General features: G+C 46.1%; 2 protein-coding genes across 2 annotated transcripts in view; both read left to right on the forward strand.

The window, feature by feature from the left end:
* The first annotated feature begins 1,127 nt into the window (after positions 1-1,127).
* XRCC5 (X-ray repair cross complementing 5) lies at positions 1,128-15,330 on the forward strand. Its single transcript, XM_061555595.1, is given in 22 exon segments — positions 1,128-1,268; positions 3,075-3,188; positions 3,757-3,937; positions 4,672-4,720; positions 4,924-5,046; positions 5,249-5,443; positions 5,652-5,766; positions 6,033-6,171; positions 6,395-6,507; positions 6,645-6,707; positions 7,089-7,226; positions 7,955-8,045; positions 8,494-8,554; positions 8,556-8,625; positions 9,150-9,343; positions 9,480-9,585; positions 10,028-10,100; positions 11,712-11,821; positions 12,919-13,015; positions 13,562-13,629; positions 14,076-14,144; positions 14,999-15,330. Coding segments are annotated over 22 exon segments (2,193 nt in total). The 5' UTR covers positions 1,128-1,259; the 3' UTR covers positions 15,014-15,330.
* Positions 15,331-16,070: 740 nt separating this feature from the next.
* LOC133345113 (mucin-17-like) overlaps positions 16,071-25,218 on the forward strand; it is a 37,411-nt gene continuing 28,263 nt past the window's right edge. Inside the window, exons 1-2 of the mRNA XM_061555596.1 lie at positions 16,071-16,521; positions 24,316-24,387. Of these exons, the coding sequence (XP_061411580.1) occupies positions 16,485-16,521; positions 24,316-24,387 (109 nt within the window). The 5' untranslated portion in view covers positions 16,071-16,484. The remainder of the gene's footprint in view (positions 16,522-24,315; positions 24,388-25,218) is intronic.

Genomic DNA, 25,218 nt, shown 5'->3' on the forward strand with positions numbered 1-25,218 from the left:
TTCGGTGTTTAAGTGAAATATCGGGCCGCTTTGTGTCCACGGGCTGCCGACCTCCCCCCCCTTCCGTACTAAGTGACGGAGGCGTCACCGCGGCGCATGTGCCAGGCTAGGTGCACTTTGAGACCACCTTGAAGTGTCGACAGAGAGGTCTCTGGACAGACCCAGCAAGTGCCATGGGTCGGCTGACTGAGATGACCACTGGTAGATGCACACCAGCTATACCCCCCCCCCCACCACTGTGCTAACTTGCGGAATTTTTATCCGCCCGGCGCTCCGCTCGTTGTTGTGAGCGTCGCTCTTCTGCCCTCCGTTGTTGCTGGAAGGCGACTGCCTCCAACTGGCCCCCAGCAGCAGCAGCGTCCTTCACCAGCCTCCTCCTCCTCCTCCACAGAGGCCGATCCCCCCCCCATCCTCACCAGCCCCCCCTTCCCCACCGCCCCCTCCCCACCAGCCCCCCCCCCACCAGCCCCCTCCCCACCAGCCCCCCCCATCCTCACCAGCCCCCCCCTTCCCCACCGTCCCCTCCCCACCAGCCCCCCCCCTTCCCCACCGCCCCTCCCCACCAGCCCCCCCCCCACCAGCCCCCCCCATCCTCACCAGCCCCCCCCTTCCCCACCGTCCCCTCCCCACCAGCCCCCTCCCCACCAGCCCCCCCCCCATCCTCACCAGCCCCCCCCCTTCCCCACCGTCCCCCTCCCCACCAGCCCCCCCCTTCCTCACCAGCCCCCCCCACTTCCCCACCGCCCCCCCCCTTCCCCACCAGCCCCCCCTCATCCTCACCAGCCCCCCCTCATCCTCACCAACCCCCCATCCTCACCAGCCCCCCCTTCCCCACCAGCCCCCCCCATCCTCACCAGCCCCCCCTCCCCACCAACCCCCCACCTCACCCCCCCCCTTCCCCACCAGCCCCCCCCCCCCCCCCCCTTCCCCACCAGCCCCCCCCCCATCCTCACCAGCCCCCCCCCACCGCCTCCTCCCCCCCCCATCCACACTAGCCCCCCCTTCCCCACCAGCCCCCCCCACCGCCTCCTCCCCACCGGCCCCCCCCTTCCCCCTTCCCCACCCTCCCCACCGGCCCCTCCCCACCAGACCCCCCCCCCTTCCCCACCGCCCCTCAGGAGGTATGACGTCACCGATGCACGCGCAGGCGAGGCAAGCCCAGGAAGATGACGTCACGCTGGTTTGTAGACGTCATCCCCGGAAGTTGATTTACGCGGGAAGTCGCCGCCGTCGTTGTTGTTGCTGCTGCTGCTGCTGCGATGGCGCGGGTAGGGCCGCAGAGCGTCTCCACCTCTCCTCCATCCCTCCCTCCCTCCCTCTCTTCACACGGCAGACACTGCACACGCACCACAGATTACCAGATTCTGGTCTGCCGCACACGCAGTAGCAAGATGATACCCAACGCGCGGTATACAGACGGGCAGCGCACGATAACACGGACAATGAAGCGAATAGAATGCGAGATGTAGAGCGCAGTCTGTTTACATACAACACGCGCAGGGCACACACAGCAGAGTGACGTCGCAGGGCACGGTGCAGGCAACGCACTGCTGATACAACACACAACATTGCACATTGAGTGCGTTGCGTACAGCAACACGGCAAATGCCCGTATAGCACGGGACATTGCAGAGGGTACGGGACGGCGGCAGTCCATAACGAATGCAGCACCAGAGCAGGGTACAGACGGCAGCCGCACTGATGATGTTCGTGAGCGTTGAACTGCGTGCAATGACGGGTTTGTTGGAAAAGTTGTGGTTACAGGCTTTACAGGACACTTTGTATAAGAATAGATGATACTTTGATGCTGGCAAGAAAGGTAGCAGTGTTGGCCACTGTTTTATATGCGGTGACATCGCGGACACCACTTGCATGTGGGTGCAGTACCGGCCCTAGAGGGGCTCGGTGAGCGCGGACTGACACTGCTGGATGGCACCACGCTCTGCGTGCAGTGCAGACCCCTACAGGACAGGGTGCGGGAATGCCGGCTGTGGCACTCTGGCTGACCCAAGAGGACACGTGGCCGGTTAAGTCTACACAGGGGCCCCCAGGTGGGGGCTAGGGGTGGTCACGTGTCAGGGTCGAGATCCTGCTCGAGGATTCTGGAAGGTGGGCGTGGCTAAGGGCGGAGCCAGCTACGCTGTAGAGAATATAAGCCGGATCCCCCAGAGGGACCGGCTGCTGTTGTGAAGAAATCTACGTTCTACGTACTACAGAGTCTCCAACACGTGGACCTGGACCCAGGCTGTGGTCCGGTCCGTTGTAGCTAGTGACGGTGTAATTAGTGTAGTTAGCCTGGTGGTCCACCACCATAGGTTGTTATCCTGTTAAGGGGCAGTTAGCCCGTGTGTTGTCTCCAAAGAGTACGTCTGCGACTCTGTTGAACTCACTACATATACAGAGCGTTGAGTGGAGCTACGGCGGTGACCGTTGATTCTCTACCCGGGAGCCTTCCTGTGCGGAGTTTGTATGTTCTCCCCCCTGTTCTGTATGGGTTTCCACTGCAGTTGGTTAAACACCATCCAATGGTATGAAAAAAAATAAGAATAGGTTTTACCCTTTCTGGCAATAAAACATGTTAATATGTTCAAACGCCAAATCGAAACCTTTTGCAAGGAATCATGTAACATCTTAACTGTTTTATTGCCAGAAAGGTTTAAACCTATTCTTATTTTTTCATATTTTTATACTGGCAAAAGGTTCCTTAATGTAACTGGTTCATGGGACCTCCCTTTCCAAAAATGTAATTGTTATTGACCAAACACCCAAATGCTGAAATATCGCCTGCAAATTACTAAATCGGGATTACGTATTCAATACAGATATTAACATCACCTCCCCTGCTGTGAAAAACTTGGCAGGACCCTCCAGCAAACATATTTTGAGACCCAGTGAGGATTTTCTGTCATTTCTCGCACCCAGTATTAGTAGGCAGTGTTGTCTCCTCACATTGAGGCATTGGTTATTTTAATTACATCTATGACAAAGAGCTTTATAGCTCATCGGATTCCTCCAGTATAAATACATTCTGAATGATGCCCCTCCCCACCCCTACCACTACTACTACCCCGTAGTCTGCCATGGCGGTGTGCATGGACGTGGGGCTGAGCATGGGAAGCCAAGTCCCGGGCCAGAGGACATCCATGGATTTCGCCAAGGAGGTCTTCACCAAGTTCACCCAGAGGCAGGTGCGTGTGGTACTTGCACCGATGCTCAGAGAAGTATCCCCCTAATCCCAACCCTGACCCCCCCCCCCATATCCCCTAACCGCCAACCCTTAACTTCTGACCCCCCCCCCCAACCCTTATCCACTTAATGCTCATCGTTATTTGTGTGCGCAGTCTGACGCTCACTGCTGTTATGTTGAATGTAAACTTACAGTCTCACATTTTTCATGAATTTTACATGCATATCTTTTTTGCTTTTTAAATTACAAATGTTGCATTACATGTTTGTATGCCTGCTATTTTTAATTGCCCAGTAGAGTATATATATTCTCCATTTTTGTTACATTTAGACAGTTGTACATACTTTATACAGAACACGGTGATTTCCCACGGTTAAGCGATAATATGGATGTTTCTATTCAATTACCACAACAGCAAATGTTTTTACTTTATACAGCAGTACAGTACATACAATATTCTATATGAAAATGATTAAATGTTAATACACTATATGAGTGTTTCTGTCAAGCCTGTGTTTGCGAAGCCCTTGTTAGTTGCTTGTCACTGGTATATTTTTTCCTCCCTACAGGTTTTTGCAGACAGCAAGGATGAGGTGGCCCTTGTGCTTTTTGGCACTGAGGAGACACAAAATGACCTGGCTGAAGACGGTGGCTACCAGAACATCAACGCAATTCGTTCTCTCAGAGTGGCAGATTTTGAGCTCCTCGAATATATCCAAACTTTGGAGTCATGCAGTTGCCAGGGTGACTGTATCCTTGATCTGTGTATGCGATAATCGGCTTTTACCTTGTGAATTGTCCAACGATATGTGTGGGCTGCAGACACTTGTTTCACAAAGTTTTGTACGTGTCATTGCTTTGGAGGTGTTTGACTTTAGTACGCAGGAGCGCTTGCAGATGTGTAATTGAGTAAATGCACGCACAAGTGTAATGACGACCGACACACGTTCCTCCATTATTAAGAGTCTTTATTGTGGACACGAACACTGTCTTTAAGCACAGCTCAGTCTTCTCTACAAGCGTCCCCTCCCCCTGTGTTTCTCTTTTTTATATCCCCTGAGCCCTTTTTCGCAAAGGTTCCCTGACTTGCTTTCCACAGCCAATCCTCGTCCTCCTTCTCTAACGGTTCTCAACCGTCCTCTTAGTCAACCTTCGTTTCCTTCCCTTTGCGTTTGTATCTTTCCTCCAATCCCTGCAATTCTCTGTCTCTAGCCAATTCCTTTCCAGGCCTGTCTATACCTTCCCTTTTTCCGTCGTCAACTCCAGGTGGTCTATCCCAGATTAGGGGCACCAATCAAAGGCCTTGTTTCACTTCCTGATTGCCCATGTTTGCCCACACAATGTAAGCACCATGTCAGTAAGTCCTCTGTTGTGTTTTGCTCTTTACATCTGCAAACAAAATTGTTCAGGTGCGAATATGTCATGTGATTATGAGGTGGCATCCTGATGCGTAATCTGGTTTAGGCCTTGACTTCGCCTGACAGATGTGGATGCTATTGTGGTATGCATGGACCTCCTTCAGAAAAAAGTTGTGTACGTATTGATATTTTTCATTGGGTCAAATTATATTTTTACATCCGTTTTAAGTTTCAAGGTGAACCTATTCCACAAATTTAGTGTACAACTGACAAACACTTGTGTACTGGCAATATGCATGAGTCATATTCTGGCATAATTTGTTGTTGCAATTGTATCCTGTAATGAATAATAATATTGTGTCTGTCTGCGCTCTGTAGGGGAAAGCGGTTTGAAAGGATAAGCATTTGTGTGCTCAGCGACTTTGGTGGCCCCTGCAGTTCAGACCAGGTTGACATCATCAGAAAAAACCTGAAAAAGGCCGATATCTCTCTCCAGTTTTTGTAAGAAAGACCACATATTCAGCACTTCCACGCTGTGATGATGTATGTATTTTGAATTCTTTCACAGCGTACGTAGCCAACCGTGCTTATCGGAGGTGCAAATTATGTTTGAGATGGTAAATGCAGTAAATGAGTTGTGAGTAATGCAGCAATATAATGTTTTGTGATGCCCCACTCTGTTGCCTTATACCATTCTGTGCAGTCTTCCATTCCCATTAAGTGAAGAGGGGGACATGGATCGTGGTGATGATGGCCGTAATGAAGGGCAAGGCCCTCGCTATAGAGGTCCAGGGGGTAAAGGCCTCACAGCGGTGCAACACAAAGGAGTGAAGGTTCTGAAGGATCTGCTGCTGGGGCCAGAGGGGGAGCCGGAGCTGGATGAAGTCTACACTTTCAGGTATGGGTGGTCCGTTGTGCACATGGATGCTTTGTTATTCCGTAAATGTCTCCAGCCATTTTTTCTCTCTGACAGTGTGTAATTGGATTTGTTTCAATCGCAGACATGTAATTTTTAAATTTCTCATACAGTATATTACATTGATTTTTACGTGTATTATAACAGTGTTACGCTGGAAACTAAAAGCACAGAGGTGTGTCGTATGCAGTGATGGACTAGAACGTCTGAGCTTCTTTAAGAGGATGGAGCGGCAGCCATACCCCTGGCCATGCACAATGACCTTGGGCGCCAACCTGACCATCCGCATTACAGGCTACAAGGCTGTGAGTAGGAAGGCAGCATCCAATCTACATGTTAATTGCCCTGACATGGGTGAAAGTTTGTAAGTCGAATATTTGTAAGTAGAGGAGTCCCTGTATGTACATAGTGATTTCGAACATTTAAGCAGCTTATATTTCCCTTGTAAAGAGAACGTGACATACTCATTGTAAAGGTTAATAACTCCGGCTTATGAATTTAGAATCTTAGCTCAGATGCTCTGTGCTGGCCATTTTATCCTTAGTGTGTTTGTGTACACATTCGTATCCAGGTGACATTGGAGACGCCAAAGAAGGCTTGGACGACCGTTGAGGCGCAGTCAAAGAGAAAGGAAGATATAAAGCAGGAGACAGTCTACTGCTTGTTTGATGAACACGAGAAAGAAATTGGCGAAGACGACCTCATCCAAGGTGTGCAAAATAGATGACTGAAAAATGTCACCTTAACAGGTTTATACAGTTATTCGCTATGGTCCGGATATTTCAAATGTCCTTGTAGCATAGAAATTGCTTTGCGTGTTTTAACTGTAATTATTTAAGTACGAGCGATAATCTGGCAATAAACAAGCCAGATAAAATGTTTCTCTGGAATAAAAAGTCGTGACAGCTTGCAGACCGATGTATTTGCATGCAGGATATCGTTACGGAAGTGACATAGTCCCATTCTCGAAAGAGGATGAGAGCCAGATGAAGTACAAGTTGGATGGGAAATGTTTTGATGTGCTGGGCTTTACCAAGTCCTGCCATGTAAGTAACCCTGTGCCTATGCAAATACAGTATTTCAGACAGACTTATGTGCATACATTGCTTTTCAACTTTGTGGGAGTCATACCATGGGATATAAAAATAGAGGTTTTGCTTATTTTGCTCTTGTCACACTGCAGATAAAACGTCATCACTACATGGGTACCCAAACCATCAAAATCACTGGCAACGGAGATGATGAAGTATGTATTTGTGTATCTTCCGTGTCACATGCATTATTTTTTATTCATGTACATTTGACTACAGCTCTTTCTCATGTCATTAACAGAGCTGATTGCAGTCCATTATTTACACAAGCCGAGCATGTGAACGCCACCAATAACACCCATTCATGTGCTGTATGTTCAAGACAGAATCTGTCCCACGTGTATTCTCAAGCTGCTAAATAGCACCACATCTTCAGAAAAGTGACAGCCTTTACACACCATAGGCTGCTGTGTGATATTCCCCATCCTACTTTAATGTACATCTCGAGTAATGTGGATTTGCATGTTAAGGCTTGTGTTCCAGCATGTATGGATAAGCCTTTAGATTTGACGCCGTTACCCCCTTATGGTGAGTAGCACTCGGTGGTGGCATTCTCCGCACTGCTGCATGCCTTGGAGGAGCTAGACATGGTGGCCATCGTCCGTTATGCCTACAATGTCGCTTCAATCCCGCAAGTCGGCTTTGGATTCCCCAACATCAAAAGCACCCATGAAGTAAGTTGGTCGCTGTTCACTGGGTTTTCACCAGCTGTGCCTTATGGCAGTCAAACGTGTCTGCAAATGTTTCTAGAATATTTTTTTTATTTAACCTATTAGGTTGGTGACATGGTCTTGTGCAGGGGTCAGCAACCTGTGGCTCTGGAACCACATGTGGCTCTTTAAGGACTGCTTCGCAATGTTATTTATTACGGTCCATCTTGCATTCACGTGCGTTGCAGCTCTTGAAATGTTACATTTTTTACCAAATTGTAAAAAATGGCTCTTGTTATTTTGTTTGCCGACCCCATTTTTTGCAGAGGTTCATGCTTCGAATCCAGCAGCCACCCTGATTATTTCTGCGGTGTGCAATAACCGTCATAAAACCATAGCCATCACTGTGAATGTGAGAGCCCCTGACGTGATTCGCAAGAGTTGGGGTCCACATTTGCCATATTTGAAAATTACCTGAAAAATAACTTGATTTGAAATAAACAGCAATCATTTGCCCCAACTGGCAGACTGATGCCCATTTGCAGGCCAGGTGCTGAGTCCCCTTGTACTCACAGGGATGGCTACTACTGGGGAGTGCCCTTTCAAATGTTTGAGATGAGTTGTAGTCTCGGAATATGCGGCATGATTTAAAATAATGTATCCTTATTATCAACAACTTGTGCTCTGTGTGGAAATGTATTTGGTCGATTTTTTTCATTACCTTTTAACTGATGTTTCCTTTGTGTTTCCAGTACATGGTTTTTTTGCAGCTGCCATATTGTGAGGACCTCAGGCATTACACGTTTCCCCCTCTCCTAAACAACAAGATGTTCACTCCGTCGGGTAAGATGTGAGGATTTCTTTTGATTGGGACATTTTAACACCAATGAGAGTGAAGGGATTTTTTTATATTATGTTTGTTGTAACTTTCTGACCTGCCCCGACTGGATATCTGCGAAAAAGAGCTTCATAGCTCATCAGACTTCTCCAGGATAAATACAGATTGAGATTGTTATTCTGAGTTTCGAGATCGAGATCAGATTAATAAAAAAAAGTGTCTCACAGATTTGTGAAATTTCCATACCTGCTGGTCGAAGAGGTGGCCAGGATATGTCAGTATCGCAATTGGGTTCATATACTTATCTGTATGGACCTACCTGGAAGTGATCGACCCTCTTATGCGTGGGTCAACCACTTAAGAGACTCAGTGAGGCATTCCTGAATAAGTAAATATCATTACTGCAGGGGTTCACGGATCCATGTGCTGTGTCCCCTCGTCCGGTCTGGGCAGAGGAGCAACTGAGTGCGGTGGACTCGCTCATCGATCGGATGAGCCTGGTGCGGGAGGATGATGGAGGCAGTAGTAGAGGAGCTCTTTAAGACGACCAAGATTCCGAACCCAGTGTTCCAGCGCCTTTTCCAGGTTTGATGGCCCTTGTTTTAAACACGTCAGCCAACAGTTGAATTAGTTATGAAAATGAAATTATTTTATGAGAATAGGTTTTTCCCCTTTTATCTGGCAACAAAACAGGTGTTCAGATGTTAAAACACCAAACTGAAACCTTTTACAATGAATCATGTCTGCATTAACCACAATACTTGTAGTCAAAATACAAAAAATATATATGTATACTCTGATAATATATGCATTGTCTTTGAAACTGATTGGTCCACACCAGAGACAGCTTTCTTTTGAGCCTCGTCTCAAATGGTGTTCGACCAGAGGACGCCAAAAGGCGCATTTTGCACCATAGGAATGAGGATTTTTCACCACTGACTCAGAGCTGTAAACAGGGGATGAGAACAGCCTCAATAATCATTTTAGCATAAATTCACTTGGGCTTTTGAGTATTTATGACGAAAGAGGTGAGCTATTATATTAATAGCAGAGAAAGGAATTGATTCTACAACACAACCACAGAACAAACAGTGCGGTGCGCTTGTCAGTGCCTGCAGCACAAGGCCTTCTTCCCTGAGGAGCCTCTTCCTCCAATGGAACAAAACCTCTTGGCCATGCTGGAGCCACCTCCTGAGATCACAGCTGCCAGCGTGCCAGTCATCGAGCTTCTCCAAAAGCTGTTCCCGCTCCAAGCTGCTCCCAAGAAGGAGCAGTTAACTGGAAAGGACATCTTCAAGGACAGGTAGGTTGCTAAATTGGAGATCTTTAGGAATAAAAACGAGAACATAATGAACAACTGAGTAAATCATTGTAGTCCTTCATTTTAAAACGACATCGTGCATCTCCGCAAAGCAATGCGCCATGTTTTTGCCCAGCAGGAATCGCGAAGAGCCTGAAGAAAAGAAGCCTCGCTTTTCAGATGACAGGGACGAGAATGGAAGCGCGTGCCTTGTGGCGAGTGTAGCAGAAGGCAGGGTCAGCAAGGTTAGGCAACATTGAACACTTGAGCAGCTGATACAAAATGTTACCTCGTCAATATACCACACTCGCTGAGTTTTGGCTGGAGCGGTCCCTGGTATGAATAAGGATTCTAGATTTGAAGCTTTCGTGACTGCAAGGATTCATATTCTTAGGTTTTTTCGGTAAAGTCACGTAGGTAAAACATCAAAATTAATAAAAATAAATAAAATAAAACAAAAATCACGACGTTTGTGTTGCCTCCGAAACGTCGTGATTTTTGTTTTATTTTATTTATTTTTATTAATTTTGATGTTTTACCTACGTGACTTTACCGAAAAAACCTAAGAATATGAATAAGGATCTTGGTGCCATCTGTTGAAGGTCACCTGCATGGGTGAACGTGTGTAATAACATTGTATTTTTTTTCTGGTTGTAAACTGTTAATGAGCATTGTCACCCCCTGCAGGTTGGCACAGTCGATCCTCGCAAGGACTTTCAGGTGTTGTGTGCAAGAAAAGAAGAGTTTTCCTTCAAGGAAGGTTAGTTGCCTTTTCATTTTAATTTGCAAAAGTGAAGCATATATTATCTGCTGTAAAAATTAAAATGACTACTGTCCGTTAACGAAAATTATCTGTTTCCTCTCAATTAAACTGACGCAATTCCCTCAAACTTTGTTTGCTAAGTCGTATTTTAGTTTAAAACATTGCAAACTTATATAGCCCTTTTGTGCAGTGCCATAGCAAACTTAAAACAACGTCTTGCTGTGCTTAAGACGGACAGCCTGTGTGTTTTCTGTCTGCATTTTGCCGGTGTTTGAGTGTGCGCTACAAGGAGACGAATGTGTGTAAATAGGAGGTCTTGGCCAAGGCAAACACACTGCAGCAGTTTCTGCAGTAAGCATCCGCACGGGCCATGCTCGTCTGTCCACAGAGCACTCGCCAAGAGCTTTCCTTTTGCTTATTTCCCTAAATCAGATTGTGTGAGGCTGGCACCTGCTCGGACAGCACAGCAGTGATGAAAAATTATAACAATTCCGTTAAATGTATAAAAATATATCCAAATATATGAGTCTGAAACTTCCACACGTAGCATTACAGGGAATGACGTCATTTTTGATGTTTAAATCGAATATTTTGTGCATCCTTGTCGTGACGAATGCCTTGGAGTCACATGGGGTTGTTTTCTAATTGTGAACAACCAACCTTGGAGTTTCGCAGTGGTGTTTGTTGTTATTTTTACAAACCTAAACAACAATAAAAACTCAACAGAAAAAAACATTGCAGCTATAATTAAAATCCACACATTAGATTTCCCTTAAGATTGGGCCCGTGTTGGTAGCTTGACGTTGACGGTCTTGCCTGTGCGTCGTGCAGCGAGTATGCAGCCCTTAATAATTTCCATATGTTATGGCTGTGCGGAGCATTAAGACACAGGGCCAGTTTAAGGTCCCAGGCAGGATGCTGCATTCCTTTACAAGGCCCAGACTTCAACTACAGACTCTAATTCAGACCGGCCCGCACAGTGAATTGTTGGTATTTAACAGACGTTGGTTTTTTTACCCTCATTCTATATCGTAATCCATCTCAGCAGTTTTGGTATTGGGTTTCAAACCTGAATCCTGTTGAAAATGCTGAATAAGTTGAATTGGCCTACACTTAGTGGTAATGCTTTTTTCTGATTGTGGCTGTTTAAGTGGTGCTTTTGATGAGGTATCACAATTGCATTTCAGTAGCATAAATGTGCATACCTGCTGAAACTACATTGTGTGGTTTATTCTGTGACATTTTATGAATAAAACAAACATTTGTTTTTGCGACGCAATGAAGTCATCCAGTGGGCTTTACATTAGCAATTCTCTTTCTGATCTTGCTCGACTGTGCATTGTAATTGCTTTAGTTGCATAAAATCAAAGTCCCAAATGTGTGACAACGCATGCGTGTGCATCACATTGTGTACCTTATCGCAGTGGCAACATCCATTGCACAAGAAGGTGCTGGGGTTGTGTCCACCAAGTAGCGCTGAAGTTCAGACAGCAGGACATTTCGTTTTTGTGGGACTCGAAAGTCAACGTTGTAAGCCTCCCTTCAGACTGTATCCAGATTGCACTGTAGGGGGTGGAGCAAATCCATGTTTCTCTCGTCTGCACCCAGTGTCTGAGCAACTGGAACAGTGCCTGGAAAAGTTCCTGGATTTGCGGGAGAGGACCTACTACATGAAGACATTGGACTGCCTAAAAGCATACCGAGAAGAAGCTAACAAGGTATGTGCCGCCTAATCCGAAGATGAACTCTAGCTTTCCTGTACATTAGTTTGTTGCGTTTGTATAATGTTGCACATCCCACGTTAAGAACTGCAGCATCATTGTTATTTTGCAATCAGGCTGTACATTATTTGGCCATTACAGTTATTCAAGGGCCATTTCTGTGATGATTCCAACAATATATGCTATGAAGGGCCAGTGCCTAATGTCTGCATCATCTCACGCAAAACCTCAGCGCAGAGAGATTTCACAAACCAGGCAGGGAAACTAGATAAGGAAGTGTGCCTGCATAGTCAATGAATGAAAACATAAAATTCAGACATTGTAGGGAAGTAGTGTAAAAAGTAGAAAATTAACCAAATATTGTATGTTTGTTACCTTTTTATCGAAAAGATAGGGCATACTTTTATTCTTATTAAATACCTCTTTGCATGAACACACAAAATAATCTGCCATTCTCAAGTAAGAAGCAGTCTGGCCCCCTCCGCGGACAACCACAATGATGTCCAGTCAGTAATAGGGTTGGCCATAGGCACACACACACCACAGGCGCACATACATTCACACGTGCATCCACATACAGACACATTCCTCCCTCAACACCCTTTCTCAACAAGAATTCCCCTTTCTCTCCTGCCTCCCCAACACCTGAGTTTCAAATGCTAATTCACTTGGCTGTCTGTAGGCAGATATAAGGAATGCAGGGTATAGGATTGTGTATTTACTGTATGCATGATCAAACTGATCATTGGGTTGTGTAAAAAAATACTTTTATTTTTAATATGGAGAGACATGTCTATGAAAGAGACATTGCTTATCTTTTTTATCTTTACGTATGCATATAAATGTTATGAAGCTCCCAACCCCATCAACCCCACCTAATTTTAGTTACTTAAACATACTAGTGGTTGCAATCGTCTTGCAATCTCAAAAAGCGTCACTTGTTAATCGAAAAGTCTGATGTGCGCCCCAACTTGTTGTCGTGAAATTTACAATACACTTTTTTACAACCGTAACTTGAAATCGTTAAATTAGTGCTGCAAATTAAACGTTTTCCCCATCATGTTGGTGGCCGTGTGTGCCGGTTGTGATGGCAGGCCAAAGAGCCTCACCAGTACAACACATTCCTGAAGAGACTCAAGCAGCTGGTGGCAGATCTGGGCCTGCAGGACTTTTGGCAGCTGCTGGTGCAAGGTCATTTCCATCAGTGCTCTGTCTGGTGTGCGCTGTGTGTGTGTGTATAGGTGTTTGCTAACAGTACTTGCCCCCAAAGTCTGAACGCTATATGGGGTATCTTTGTCTTCGTACTTCTCTACTCGGAAAAGCTAATGATTGAAACCACAGCACAATAACTGTTTAACACGTAGGCTTTCGTGACCAATATCCATAATATCGTTTTTTTTGGGTTAAATCGTGTAAATATTACACGGTCTAACCCAGAAAAATCTATATTATGGAGCACAATAACCCTCGGTAATTGCAGTGCACTGTCGTAACCACCTGGCCTGTTGACCAGTGATACATTTTTTATTATTCTGCGGCCATATTATTCTGTCATATCTAAGCTTCTTTGGTATAGTTATGCAGTGTCTGTAATGTTAGTATTTTCATTCTGTAGTTTTTCCAGCTTTCAGACGTAGTCTGTACTCATTTTAAGTAAAATTTTAGTTTTGTAGTATGGAAAGGCAATGATACTGTATTGAAAAGTTTGCATTTCGTGTTTCTCTCCTTGCTACTCAGATCGGCTGACCCTGATCAGCTGTGAGGAAAACTCAGCGAGCAGCGTGACTGGCCAGGAAGCTGAGCAGGTGACCCCTTGTGTTAGGGAGCAATGAAGACCATGCACGTCAAGTGCAATATACAATATGTGCACCTCATTGTTTTGGGATATGTTTTGCAATCACGTGCATAGGTCTTAAAGAACAAACTACAATTGTAAGAGCTTTTGGCAACATGTACAACTCAAATTACCCTTTTCCCCTGAACTAAAACATGTTTTATGTGTACATTTTTTCGTTGTTTCATGGGTTTATGTTGCAGTAGACTGTTTTCTGTGTCTGTAGTCTATTTTATTTCCCTTTAAATGTTGATCACAACACAATGTATACGTACAGTACGATTTTGATTGTACAGTATATACACGCTTAGAGAAGAAGAGATCGTCAGTTGTACGTTTACATTAACATATGGCATTGTGTTTCCCCTTGTTTGCTGCTGTGCCCATATAATATTGGCTGCGATTGTTCTTGTGCAGTTCTTTGTGGTGGAACAGGAGCAGGAAGAGCTGATGGTTGCTGAGCCGGCAGGAGATGTCGATGATCTGGTAAGTGCGAGTCACTTGACCCATTTACTCTTATTCCTATGAGATGAGAAACAATTTCAGGCATATGCTTGTAATCTGCTTTGATGGCAGGGTTGGAGGACCAGGTAGAGATGAAGGTATGAAGTTCAAGAGACACCCACATGCAGGGCAGCGAGCTGCCTGTACAATGTAACACACAGCAAGTAGGTTGCTGGCATACCTGTGTGTGGAGGTTGTGAGCGACACTCACTGTTGAGTTTTCTCTGAAGACTCTTGTTTTATCCCCCACGTGGACATACAAGACTTAAATATAAGTTCAGCTTTACTGAGGCTTTACAGGTAAAAACACGTTTTAGTCTCAAGTTGCATGAAGTCCATCACCCAGTGTTTCCCTGACCTGCTCAACCTTGGTATTGTAGTGCTCTCTTTGTGTTGCTCTCATAGGCATTGCCACTAACTTTAGATGAAAATATGCATGGTGCAGTTTTACCATGACAATCGAGTGTGCAGTCCTAGCCCACCCAGGTACACGCGAGCAGCCAATGTCAAAATTACACAGTGCGTTAAGAGGCCTTGCCTGAAAGGCTGGGAATAAGGGCACGACAGCGATTGGTTTAACGTGTACTCACACCTTTTGGTTGAAAAAGAAACCTGACATTAGCATTAGTTTCAACATGATTGAACACAATTGGAAAATGCACCACAGTTCCGTTATGATCTTCAACTTGCAGTTTATATTGAATTATGCACGGTTAAAGCTCTACAACTCGCATTACCCCTGATTGCTTACAAAGATGGTGCACGTGACGAATCGGTTGTTGGGAGGGTGGCTGCTGGTTTGCGAGGCTCTCTGTAATACTTTTCCTTCCCTACAGCTGGAGATGATGTGAGGTGGCAGCAAGACGACGGAACATCGATCGCGAAAGCAACACGTGCCTGCCTTGGCGTTTAGGAGCGTTGTTTGAACGTGGAGCAGACCTGCATGCTGTTGGCCCTTAGTACATTTCCCGTGGTTTTCGAGTTGTGACCATTACACGTTAAACTTGAACGTTATTGCCGTGCTGTTGTAGTTAGATTGACACTTGTGTTTGTTGTGACCTTCCTCAATATCCGTATTTGATCATGTTTTGATGTACGTTTCTAAAAAGTTATGTTTTTGTCATGTTTTACATCTTGATTGACATTTATAAAAAGCTAAAAAAGTCAAGTGTCGTTTCAAGTCAGCCTTTTTTAAACTAACTATATCAGGCACATTGTTAGGTTTTGCTTTCAGATGTAAATTAGATAGTAATGCACCCATGTGCTTACAAAGAATTTGCTTAATGTGGAGCTGTATGGATGGCATTTGATACGTTCTAGTGTAGACAAATGTGCATTGCTGCCTAAATAAATACTCAACACCATTCGGTGACTTGGTCGTGCAATGATTAGTGTTGCACTTCAGCTGAACTTCTTAGAATAGTTTTCCAAAGAAATGAAATGGTGTGAGATAATTCAATTAAACACGGTGCTATTTAATCTACCTTCAGTGGGGGCGGCATTTGTCTTGTTTTGCTTGGCTGCCGTGTTCTCCCTATTGATGTACTCCTTTCTGTTGGGAAGATCTCAATGTGGTGGAGTGAGCAATTGGCAGCCCGGCAGCTTGAGGTAGAAAGGGGAAGAGAGTGGGATGGAATGGATGTGATGTGATGTGAAGGGATAAATGATGGAGAAAGTTTGGAAAGTTAAGGGATATCAAGAGAAGAGAGGTAGAAAGGGTCTCAAAGAAAAGCACATCGTCACGGCTTGAATAAAAAAAACTGGGAAAGCGCCCGTGATGCCTTTCCTGCTCTAACAAACAAAGCACTGGACAAAAGAGGTCGAGACGGGAGGGAGGGGAGAAGAAGGCGGTGGTGAGGGGTGGTGGGAGGTTCTCTGGATCTGGGCTCTGCGTCGGAATGCGTTCGCCTCGAGTGTTGCCAGAGTGTGCACTGAAGCTGCCGCTACGAGCACTCCGCACGTTCGGGATGCGCGGATGAGCGGGGGTTGGGTTGGAGGAGGAGGAGGAGGTTGTGGTGGTGCTTGTAGTTCTGTGGCTTGGGTTTGCTCGTATCCCGGAGCCGGGACCTCGTTAGGACATGGGATCGCGATAGACTTGTGATCGCAGGGCCAGCTGCTGACAATGAGCCCCCGTTGAAGTTGGCGTGTACGCGCTGCGCTAAAGCGGCTCCTGCGATCAGCATCTCACGCCCACGACGGACAGCATGGAGCGCCCTGCTTACCTGGAAGTACTGCGAAGACATCGGCAGCAAAGTCATCATCGTCCTCAGTAACACAATAGTAAGCAGCGGCAGCAAGCAGCATGTGGTGGTGAGGGAAGGCATGGGCGCAAACGGCGGAAAACTCGACAGCGACACGGGTGAGCGAACTCGCTTCGGTGTTAAGGCTCAGGTTTAACGTGGTCCAGGACGTCCAAGGCGCGCTGTGGTTCGGAAGGGGTTGTGCTCGGATATGTGTTGGGGTTTTCTATGGTTGTGACCTCGTCCTGTGCGCGGTGGAACGGACCTGGAACGCTCGGGTGCACCGCTGCAGTCCTTGAGCTAAGACCAATCGGCTCCATGGATCGATACAATAGGTATCACTTCGTGGGAAGTCAACGGGGATTTTACGGAAAGCCTGACTCCCCCCCCCCCCCCCATAATGGGAATGGAATTTCAAGCACCTCGGCTAATTCCTTGAGACCTCCAACATTATAGGATCTGTAATCCGACACCGGTGCACCAGCATTTGAGGGAAGGGATATTGCGCCTGGTACTCTCAGAGACTCGCAGATACTCAGTCTCAGAGTTATGCAGGGACTCAGAGTTTGACAGATACAGTATCATAGAATTGGGTGTTTACAGATCCACTGCCTCGTATATAAACACACGAATCTCTGCCGATTTTAGAGCCCGGCTGGATTTCATTATCCCACCTCGGTAATTATCAATAATTATCTATAATTTGTGCCGTCATTCAGTGTACAGTGCTGTATGGTCACCCCCAGCACTAACCCTTTACACTGCACTGCAGGTCCTGGCAAGTACCATCACACCAACCTGCTTGTGCCATGCTGTAGCTGCGCACGGGGAAATCTCGCCAAAGTGTCTCTCGTTAACGGTGCGGGGACTCGGTGGCAACAATGCCACGAGGAGGGCATCGATCACACTCGCGAATCCTCACGGCGAACCAACACAAGTCTTTGAATGGCACATCGTTAGGTCATCCTGACCCTTAGCACAGGGGTCAATGACCCTGAGGTTACTTCACCTGCTGGGCTGCCAGATCACGCTGTGGCTCAGGAGCTGTAGGGGCTCAGGTCCCACCGACGTGACCCCTACAATACGTGCAGACCGTGGTGTAGATCGTAGTCTACACCCTCTGCAGCATTGCCTCTTTCGTTGACTTCCCGTATAAAACGAATCAGTTCTTCATTAAGCAGGTTAGAACCAATTGAGGCCACGTGGCTTATCAGGGAGGATAGATAACACTGCGGTCTGTATGGGGATAAGTAAACATTGTGCCGTGTGTTTGCATTGTTTAGAAATCGGGCCAGGGTGTGTTTTTCTTCTCGTGCCCTTAACATTGGGAGCATTGAGTGAACTCCTCTCTAGCAACACGGGAAGACAATTTGTTGATTCGACTAACACTTGGTTAAGCCTTCATTGCTCAGTGCTCGGCTGCTCACGGTGTTGCGCGGAGATGTTTTTTTCTTCTTTCCCGTGGCTGATGTAGATGCAGAGCAACAGCTACAATTTCACATTCAGGCGGTCATGCCAAATAGCCGCGTCCGGTGCAAGTTTCAAGTTTAATTTACTAGGTATAGCCCTGTGAGCCATGCGGCTCTTAAGTCGGGTGCAACCGCAACAAACAAAATACGAACACAGAACATCTGAAAGCGACGACGTGTAACAGAAACATCCTGGAATAAATCAGCAAATATTAAAAAAAAACTTAATAAAACGCTGTGTGCAAAAATCCCAATGTGGTGCAGCGGAGTGTATCATCGCCGTGATGTTCGCTTGATGATGCCATCATCAAGGTGTCTGCCTGATGATGCCAGTTGTAATTACCTGCGAAACGTCGTACTCGGATTGTAACTGTTGTGGATTTGCTCTCCAACAACCCTGGGGTGTACTGTACTAGTGACGAATTGGCATGTTCTGTTTTCATGACAAAACCTTTCTAATTGGCTGTGTCGGGAGGTGGCCGGTTTAACGACACATTTATATATTTACGCGATCTAACACCACCCCCCCCCCCCTCTATAGATGGGATATACTTGTCAGTAGCGTGTTTGCCCTGCGTCGGCAGCTGATGACACATTCGATCTTGATGGAGCTGTTAGGCAGCCCATATGCGTCGATCGTGGCGCCAAGCGGCCTTGAGACTCGATGCATTGCGCAGTCCCTTCACAAACAGGAAACATGTTCGCTTCGAAGCCGTGTGCTTGGGTTTGTGTGTTTTTTTTCCCAGCGAGGAGCCTACGTCAATTGCCTGGATGTGTCACGAAATGTGATTAAGTCTCAACTCGCGAGTTTTAAATGGGTTGTATTCTAGGTAGCTTTTGTTTTTAATATGCAACAGAATGCAATTTGGATTTATATAGCTCGCATAAACGCAACCGCATCTTTATAGGTTCAGGAAAACGCCCCAATGTTTTCTTACACGCTGCCAAAATGTGTTCAATGTGCAGTTCTTCAATAAAATGGCCGGAGAGTACATACGGATGTGATTATTTTCCAGTACTTTTAAAAGTTAAACACAATGTGTGGTTAATAAAACTGATATCACGTAGGTTGAGGCATGCGATGCATTAAACAACATAAGTGTAAGCCTTTCTGTAGATTACGTACAGCACCTAGTTATATATTTGTAGAACATTCATATTGTCTCGGAGGCAGTGCAGACATTGAGGTTCCTAATGAATCTGGTCAGAGTCTGAGTAATTATCGCCTCTTGCGTGGATTTCTCCAGGCACTCTGGTGTCCTCCGTCTGTGCCAAAAGTATCTCACCTGTACACAGCGCGACTGGTGAAACACCGAAAACATTTTACAGAACTCATCAGATAGTCGTGTGACCCACCAATGGATTTCCTCGATTAATATTTATTTACTTACAGTAAAACCTTGGATTGCGAGCATAATTCGTTCAGAAAACGTGTTTGTAATCCAAAGCACTCGTATATCAAAGCACTCGTATATCAGTTGTGATCACGGGACGCTCGGCAGACAAAGCGTATACGTACTAATCATATTGCAAGACCTCGCTCGTTTATCAAATTAATATTTATTTAACATTTTTGCTCGTCTTGCAAAACACTCGCAGACCAAGTTACTCGCAATCCAAGGTTTTACTGTACAGTAAATGTCCAGTACACGTGATATATTACCGTTGACCAGTCCAACTTTTCACAATAGCAACATTTTTTTTTACTAACCCATTAACGTGCCATTCATCATTAAGGTGATGTACAACAATAACAATGCATGCTCTGCCCTGAACAGTCAACCGAATCCATCTCGTGCCTCACGCTTGTGCAGAGCGATGCAGCCGAATATAAAACCCATTCTTCTTTTAAATTTAGAAAATTGGTCTTGAAATACTACCCACTGCAGAAAGAAAAAAAAAAACCTATGACCAGCAAGGAGCCAAAGTAAGTAACTGGAGAAACTTTATTAATCGAATAAAGATAATATTTACGGCAGCTGATGAAATATTTGTTTAGTAGGTTTCCAAATTAAATGCCCGTGCAGATGTTATCTGGGATCTGGCTCAAGCGGGTCAGGTCGTTTGTCGGCAGGCAGCGGTGGCCCAGACTCCGGCGGTGGCTGGAGGAGCGTGGCCTCCTCGGGGTCCCGTTACACGTTAAACCGCACACCCCCTGGGACGCGCATCTGCAGCAGATTTACTCGGTGCCCCTTCGCCTGCTGCCAGCTGCCCTCTTCTTGCCCCGGTGCCCTCTGAACCTTAATCCTCGCCTCCCTATTTTAGGGAGTGGCAGTCAGTGGCAATTCATCACGAGCCAGGCACCGTCTTTCACCTGCGAGAACCCTCGTGGGCGGCGGTGGCTCACCGGTGGGGCTGCTGTGCCTCGGAAGAGGCTGCCTTTTGCTTGGTTACTGGAGAGGTTTGCACTCGATGTGGAGTGCGCTTTAAAAAATGAAAGTAGTTGGAGCATGGAGTCATCAAAACAAAGCTGACTCTGCAATAAGGATGATCAAAATAATGGCATGCGAACAGAGCGATGGGAAAACATATATTTATATCTTTAAAACATATAAATGCATGCGTGTGTGCGATTTTGCAAACTTGAAAGAAAGAAAGAAATGAAGCTGTAAGCGCTTGCTGAGAGATTTGCCGTCGGGGAGTGGGGGCTTCCAGGTAAAATGTCTGCCTTAAAGGAAATGTCTGGCTTGGTAAAATTACTGCCGTGCGTGGAAGCATGCCGTGTATTTCTCTGTCTCTGCCATTAGGAACGATACGTCGGGCATGGACGAGGTGTGTGGCAAGAGTTTGCTGGGTGCGTAGGGGTTGCCGGCGACCACATTCTTTCCATTCCTGAGGGGCAGATGACCACGCCACTTTGCCTTGGAAGTGTCAAACGAGGCCATGCTCTTGTCTGAGACAAATTACTGTTACAAGGAGGCGCTTGTTACAAACACGGCACCTGGGATGTGTAATGTACACTTTTTAAATTGACCAGGGGATTATGTACGTTTGAATGACTGCTGCATATGCGTGCATTCCACTGTGTCTCTTCGTCTCCTTTTATATTAACGTCGCTCTTGAGCTGAATGAATATGAGGGGCATTTACAAAGCCAGCGGTTATTTCTGCAAATGATTACTGTAGTTTAAAATCTAAATAATGCAGGGTAAAAACATAACATGTAGTTTTGAATTTCAAAGTACAGTGTGCTGAAAACACTTTAAAAGTTTTAGTTATCTTCCTTGAGGATTTGAATTGCAGAAAAATTTGTATCGTTTATTAAGTGGGCATATGCACATGTTGCTAGGCAATTAGCCCTTTCCCATTCCATGACGTCTACAAGTTGCAGGGTGGGTCTCGTTCACCGCTGAATTTCAGAACGCGCAAGCGGTTAGCGTTAATTTCATTTAGAGAGGCATAGCGCCGCGGTTTTTAAAGACATTGTACTCACCACAGAGAACTGTAGTGACGCAACCACACTCGATAACTGGCGTCAAACTGTACCACATGCCCTCCCACGTGGCCTTTTACTTCCGATTCCATTCCGATGACGTTCCAATGACGTACGTGTATGGATTAAGCTGCTTTTTGAGTGTGAAAGGTTCGTGTATAGTACACGTACCGTACTGTTCTGATAATGTAAAAGGTAAACAAGGTAGAGGCGCAGCCCTGCAACTGCTCAGTGGAGCCGCTGCTGGCGGAACGGCCTCGACTGCAGTAAACTCGAGAGGGTATTTGGTCTACAACCATATTGGAAGAGATGGGAGTACTGTACCCACACTTTACCCCACCACACACAACCTGCCAATCGACGAACCACGAGGGAGTTTGAGAAAGTTGCAATCAACTGCGGCACCAGAGGGTTGAATTGAACTGCCGATCTCTGGATTGCAAGTCCTGTGTGCTCACCATTGCACCAGGGCAGCTCCTGCTTATGTATGCACTATAAAATTAAATAGACTGCGTTGGTAGTGGTGTACAAGTAATAAACTCACTACCTTCATCATTAACATTTCCCTGCATGTACACAGTAGTGGTTTATGTATTTAATATGTTGGTACACCTGCATAGAAAGCACTGGAACGTGCCTCATAGGCTGCAACAATATATTAACTCACTGCTGCAAATTCCGCGTTTGGGGAATTTTATTTCTCTGCGCGAGCGACCACATTCTTGCCCAAAGTGACACGTGGCATGGTACGTCGTACTTCAAGCAATGCAGCGTTGCCTCCATCCACACTCACGTTACTTTTATTCAAGTCAAAGTGATTGCCTGATCAAATAAGCATTAAGGCAGTGGCCAGCTCGTGTTGATGGCCCTGAGCTCTTGTTGGATATTTTGCGTTCCTTTGGTGTGGACAAGTCTATCCATAAGACAGTCACTGCGGCTGCTGCTTCTTCTTCTTCTTTCGCATGACTGATGTAGATGAAGAGGAACAACTACAATTTCACATTCAGGTGGTCAAACCAGATAACCACATCGGGAGCAGCAGAGTGTATCGCTGTAATGTCTCCTTCGTATTTGTGCATCGGGCATTGCGAAATTATATGTTGTATGATCTGTTCTGGATGACCACAGTCGCACACTGGAGAGTTTTTTTTTTAAGTCAGCCACTGCTGACTTTCCCACAAGGTGGTACCATTCTATCGAACCTGGAGGGATGATGTTCTCAGTCAACTTCCAACCAGGATTTGAACTCGCAACCTTTCGATTACACCTGGCTCGAGGTGTCCGTGCTTGTTTCCTATACAGTAACCCCAAAGGGCCACACTAACTTTTGGTTGATGACAGAAGCTGCTATTTCACACTGAATGGACGCGGCCACAAAACAGCTGACTGCCTTGCCAAACCCTAGTGCGTCCATGTGCACGGCAGTGATATGAAATATTCAGCATGGCATGAATTACTTCAGTCAGGGTTCTTTCACTCTTTTGTGTTCTGTATGGGGATGAAGTGACATGGAGAAGATGCTGGCATGGACAACTGTCCACAATTACATTGAAAACTAATTATTTACAATCTTTTTTTCCCCCTTTTTTAACTTTTTCCCCAAATTTACCCCGATTGTGCTATTGGTGTCACGTGAGATGTAGCATTCGTTCGGATAAGTGGACACCAGAGCTACCTCTGAGAACCCTTCAAGTCACCTCTGGTCCTCACAGTAGGGGGCAGCACTTTCCCACCCACCCTCCCACAAAGAGTAATGTTTAACATATGACAGTCGTATCTATTTTACAAACTGTTTAAGTCAAGCTTTAGGAATCACATTGTTTCGGGACACATTGTGTCGAAGCAGACCCCGTGTTTTCGCGACTTTGGCTCCCTGCGTCGTGGAATTCCTCTGTCCGCCCTGCGTCACGATGTTCCAGGGAGCCCATGCACGTCATGAATCCGGTTACCGGCATCTGCCGTCATATTCCAGTGCTGTTGCCACCCATAGTGTACAATTTTTAAGGATTTACATGTTGTATTTCTGTTTAAAACTATCATTGTTTGGTTCCGATTAAAAAAAATAAACAATTGATGAGGTCTGCAACGATTCACTCCATTCCTATATGATGAAAGCTTCTCTATCTGGGGTTGCGATTTGATTAAAGAATGCGTTGTTTCTACTGTGGTGCATTTTAGTGGCTCTGGTGGCTGAAGGGCTGACTAGAACTAATTATAAATTACACATAATACGCAATATGCAAATAAAACATTTTGTACATTGCTTAAGACCTACTCAATGCAAGGCATGTATTATCCTGAGTAATGAAATCGATTTTAATTCATGAAACAATGCATTATGAGACTCCTTTGATTGATGTGTCATAGGAATTTGTGAACATACCTGAAGGTGTTGGAAAGTGACTGCTACGGCCTGACTGGGTGTGGTGATGTAAATCATTCACCGTGCACCACAGGGGCACGGTGAATGGTGTGCGAACGTGGTAACCCATTCTCTGAATCGCGTTTGGCGATTTGGCAGCGTCGGGGTAGAGTAGATTGTGTGAAATATGAAACTCTTGGATGCAAACTGGAAAGGGAGAAAGTGAGCCCACTTTATCGCACAATTGTCCCGGCTCAGATTTCGAGTGTTGCTTTGTCCGAGACCCATATGGGCTCCCACATATGTACGTGTGCACCTCGGAACGCGTGTCATTAATCTCCTTCACAGATTCCATGCAGTAGAGAAGTGTTTGTGTACTCTCGCTTACCTTGGCACATGTGCTCTTAGTGGGTATGAGTTCAGTTCTTCGGCATGCATTTTTGGCATTTACTGCCAGCAATGTGCCTCACTTTATTCATCCTTCCTTGTCACTTCATATCTGTGGCTCTCTGGCCTCGTAAGGGGTATCTGGCACATGTAACGCTTCAACTTGACTGGCATTTTTCGTTTCTACTGACACCCATCCACTGCACCCCATGAATCACACGAAATCTCCGAGTCACCACCAACTCTGTCTCCTCTGGCTGCAGGGAGAGGAAGCTCCAGCATCTCGTCGGACATCAGCTCCAACACCGACTTCCCTCCCACTCGCAAGAGCAGAGGTAACACCCGTGGGTCACGGGGCTCGGTGGCCCTAGAGGGGAACAAGGCCCAGATGAAGGAGCAGATTGTGGGACTTGCTGTGAGTGATCATGGCCAGCACAGCACACAGTGGAGTGAGTGGTGCGGTCAACATCTTATCCGTAATTTTTTTGTGATAAAACGTTGTACCAAGTATTCATATAATGTATGTATGTTAAACTTCATTCGTACTGTACTTAGCCAAACCATGCTCATCGGATGTGCAGGGGAAGAACAATCTAAACCCAAAAAGCAGATGATTTGAGCTTGGGGATGCCCAAGCCAGGTTCAGATGCCAATTACGACTGTCACTATGCATGGAGAGAATCAAATACGGATCACTGTGATCATAAAGTTCGGCACGCACACACACACAAGGGAAACGAGAGTATCACAGAAAGCATTTTATAGGGAGGCAAGGCAGTGCTGCCATGTCATGAGTGTAAGAGAGGAGCGGAGAGTGAGGTAAGGAGAGACCGGGCTCGTGTTTGGATGTGTGAATACAGAATTGTGCTCACTCACAAAGGACGCGGTCTGTGGGCTGCGGTTGGGAGATGAGAAGTGTTGGGGGTGAGTGGGCAGTGAGCTTGAGAAGTGACGACACAAAGGCTGACAGACGGAGCTGAGTGGTGTGAATGAATTATCCGCGCCTTGTCCCTCATCAACTGTCACCAATCGTGTGGTGGTGGTAGTCTTATGGTTGCGTGGGCTCATCCCCAGGTGTGTGTGTGGCTCCATTGTTCGTCTGTGCATTGCATGGGCTTCCCTGGTCGGGGGCATCGTGTGATTACAGTCATCAATTCTTAGAGTTG

The sequence above is a fragment of the Lethenteron reissneri genome, chromosome 21 (genome assembly GCF_015708825.2).
Source record: "Lethenteron reissneri isolate LAM-NWPU_2019-01 chromosome 21, ASM1570882v1, whole genome shotgun sequence".
Lineage (NCBI taxonomy): Eukaryota > Metazoa > Chordata > Hyperoartia > Petromyzontiformes > Petromyzontidae > Lethenteron > Lethenteron reissneri.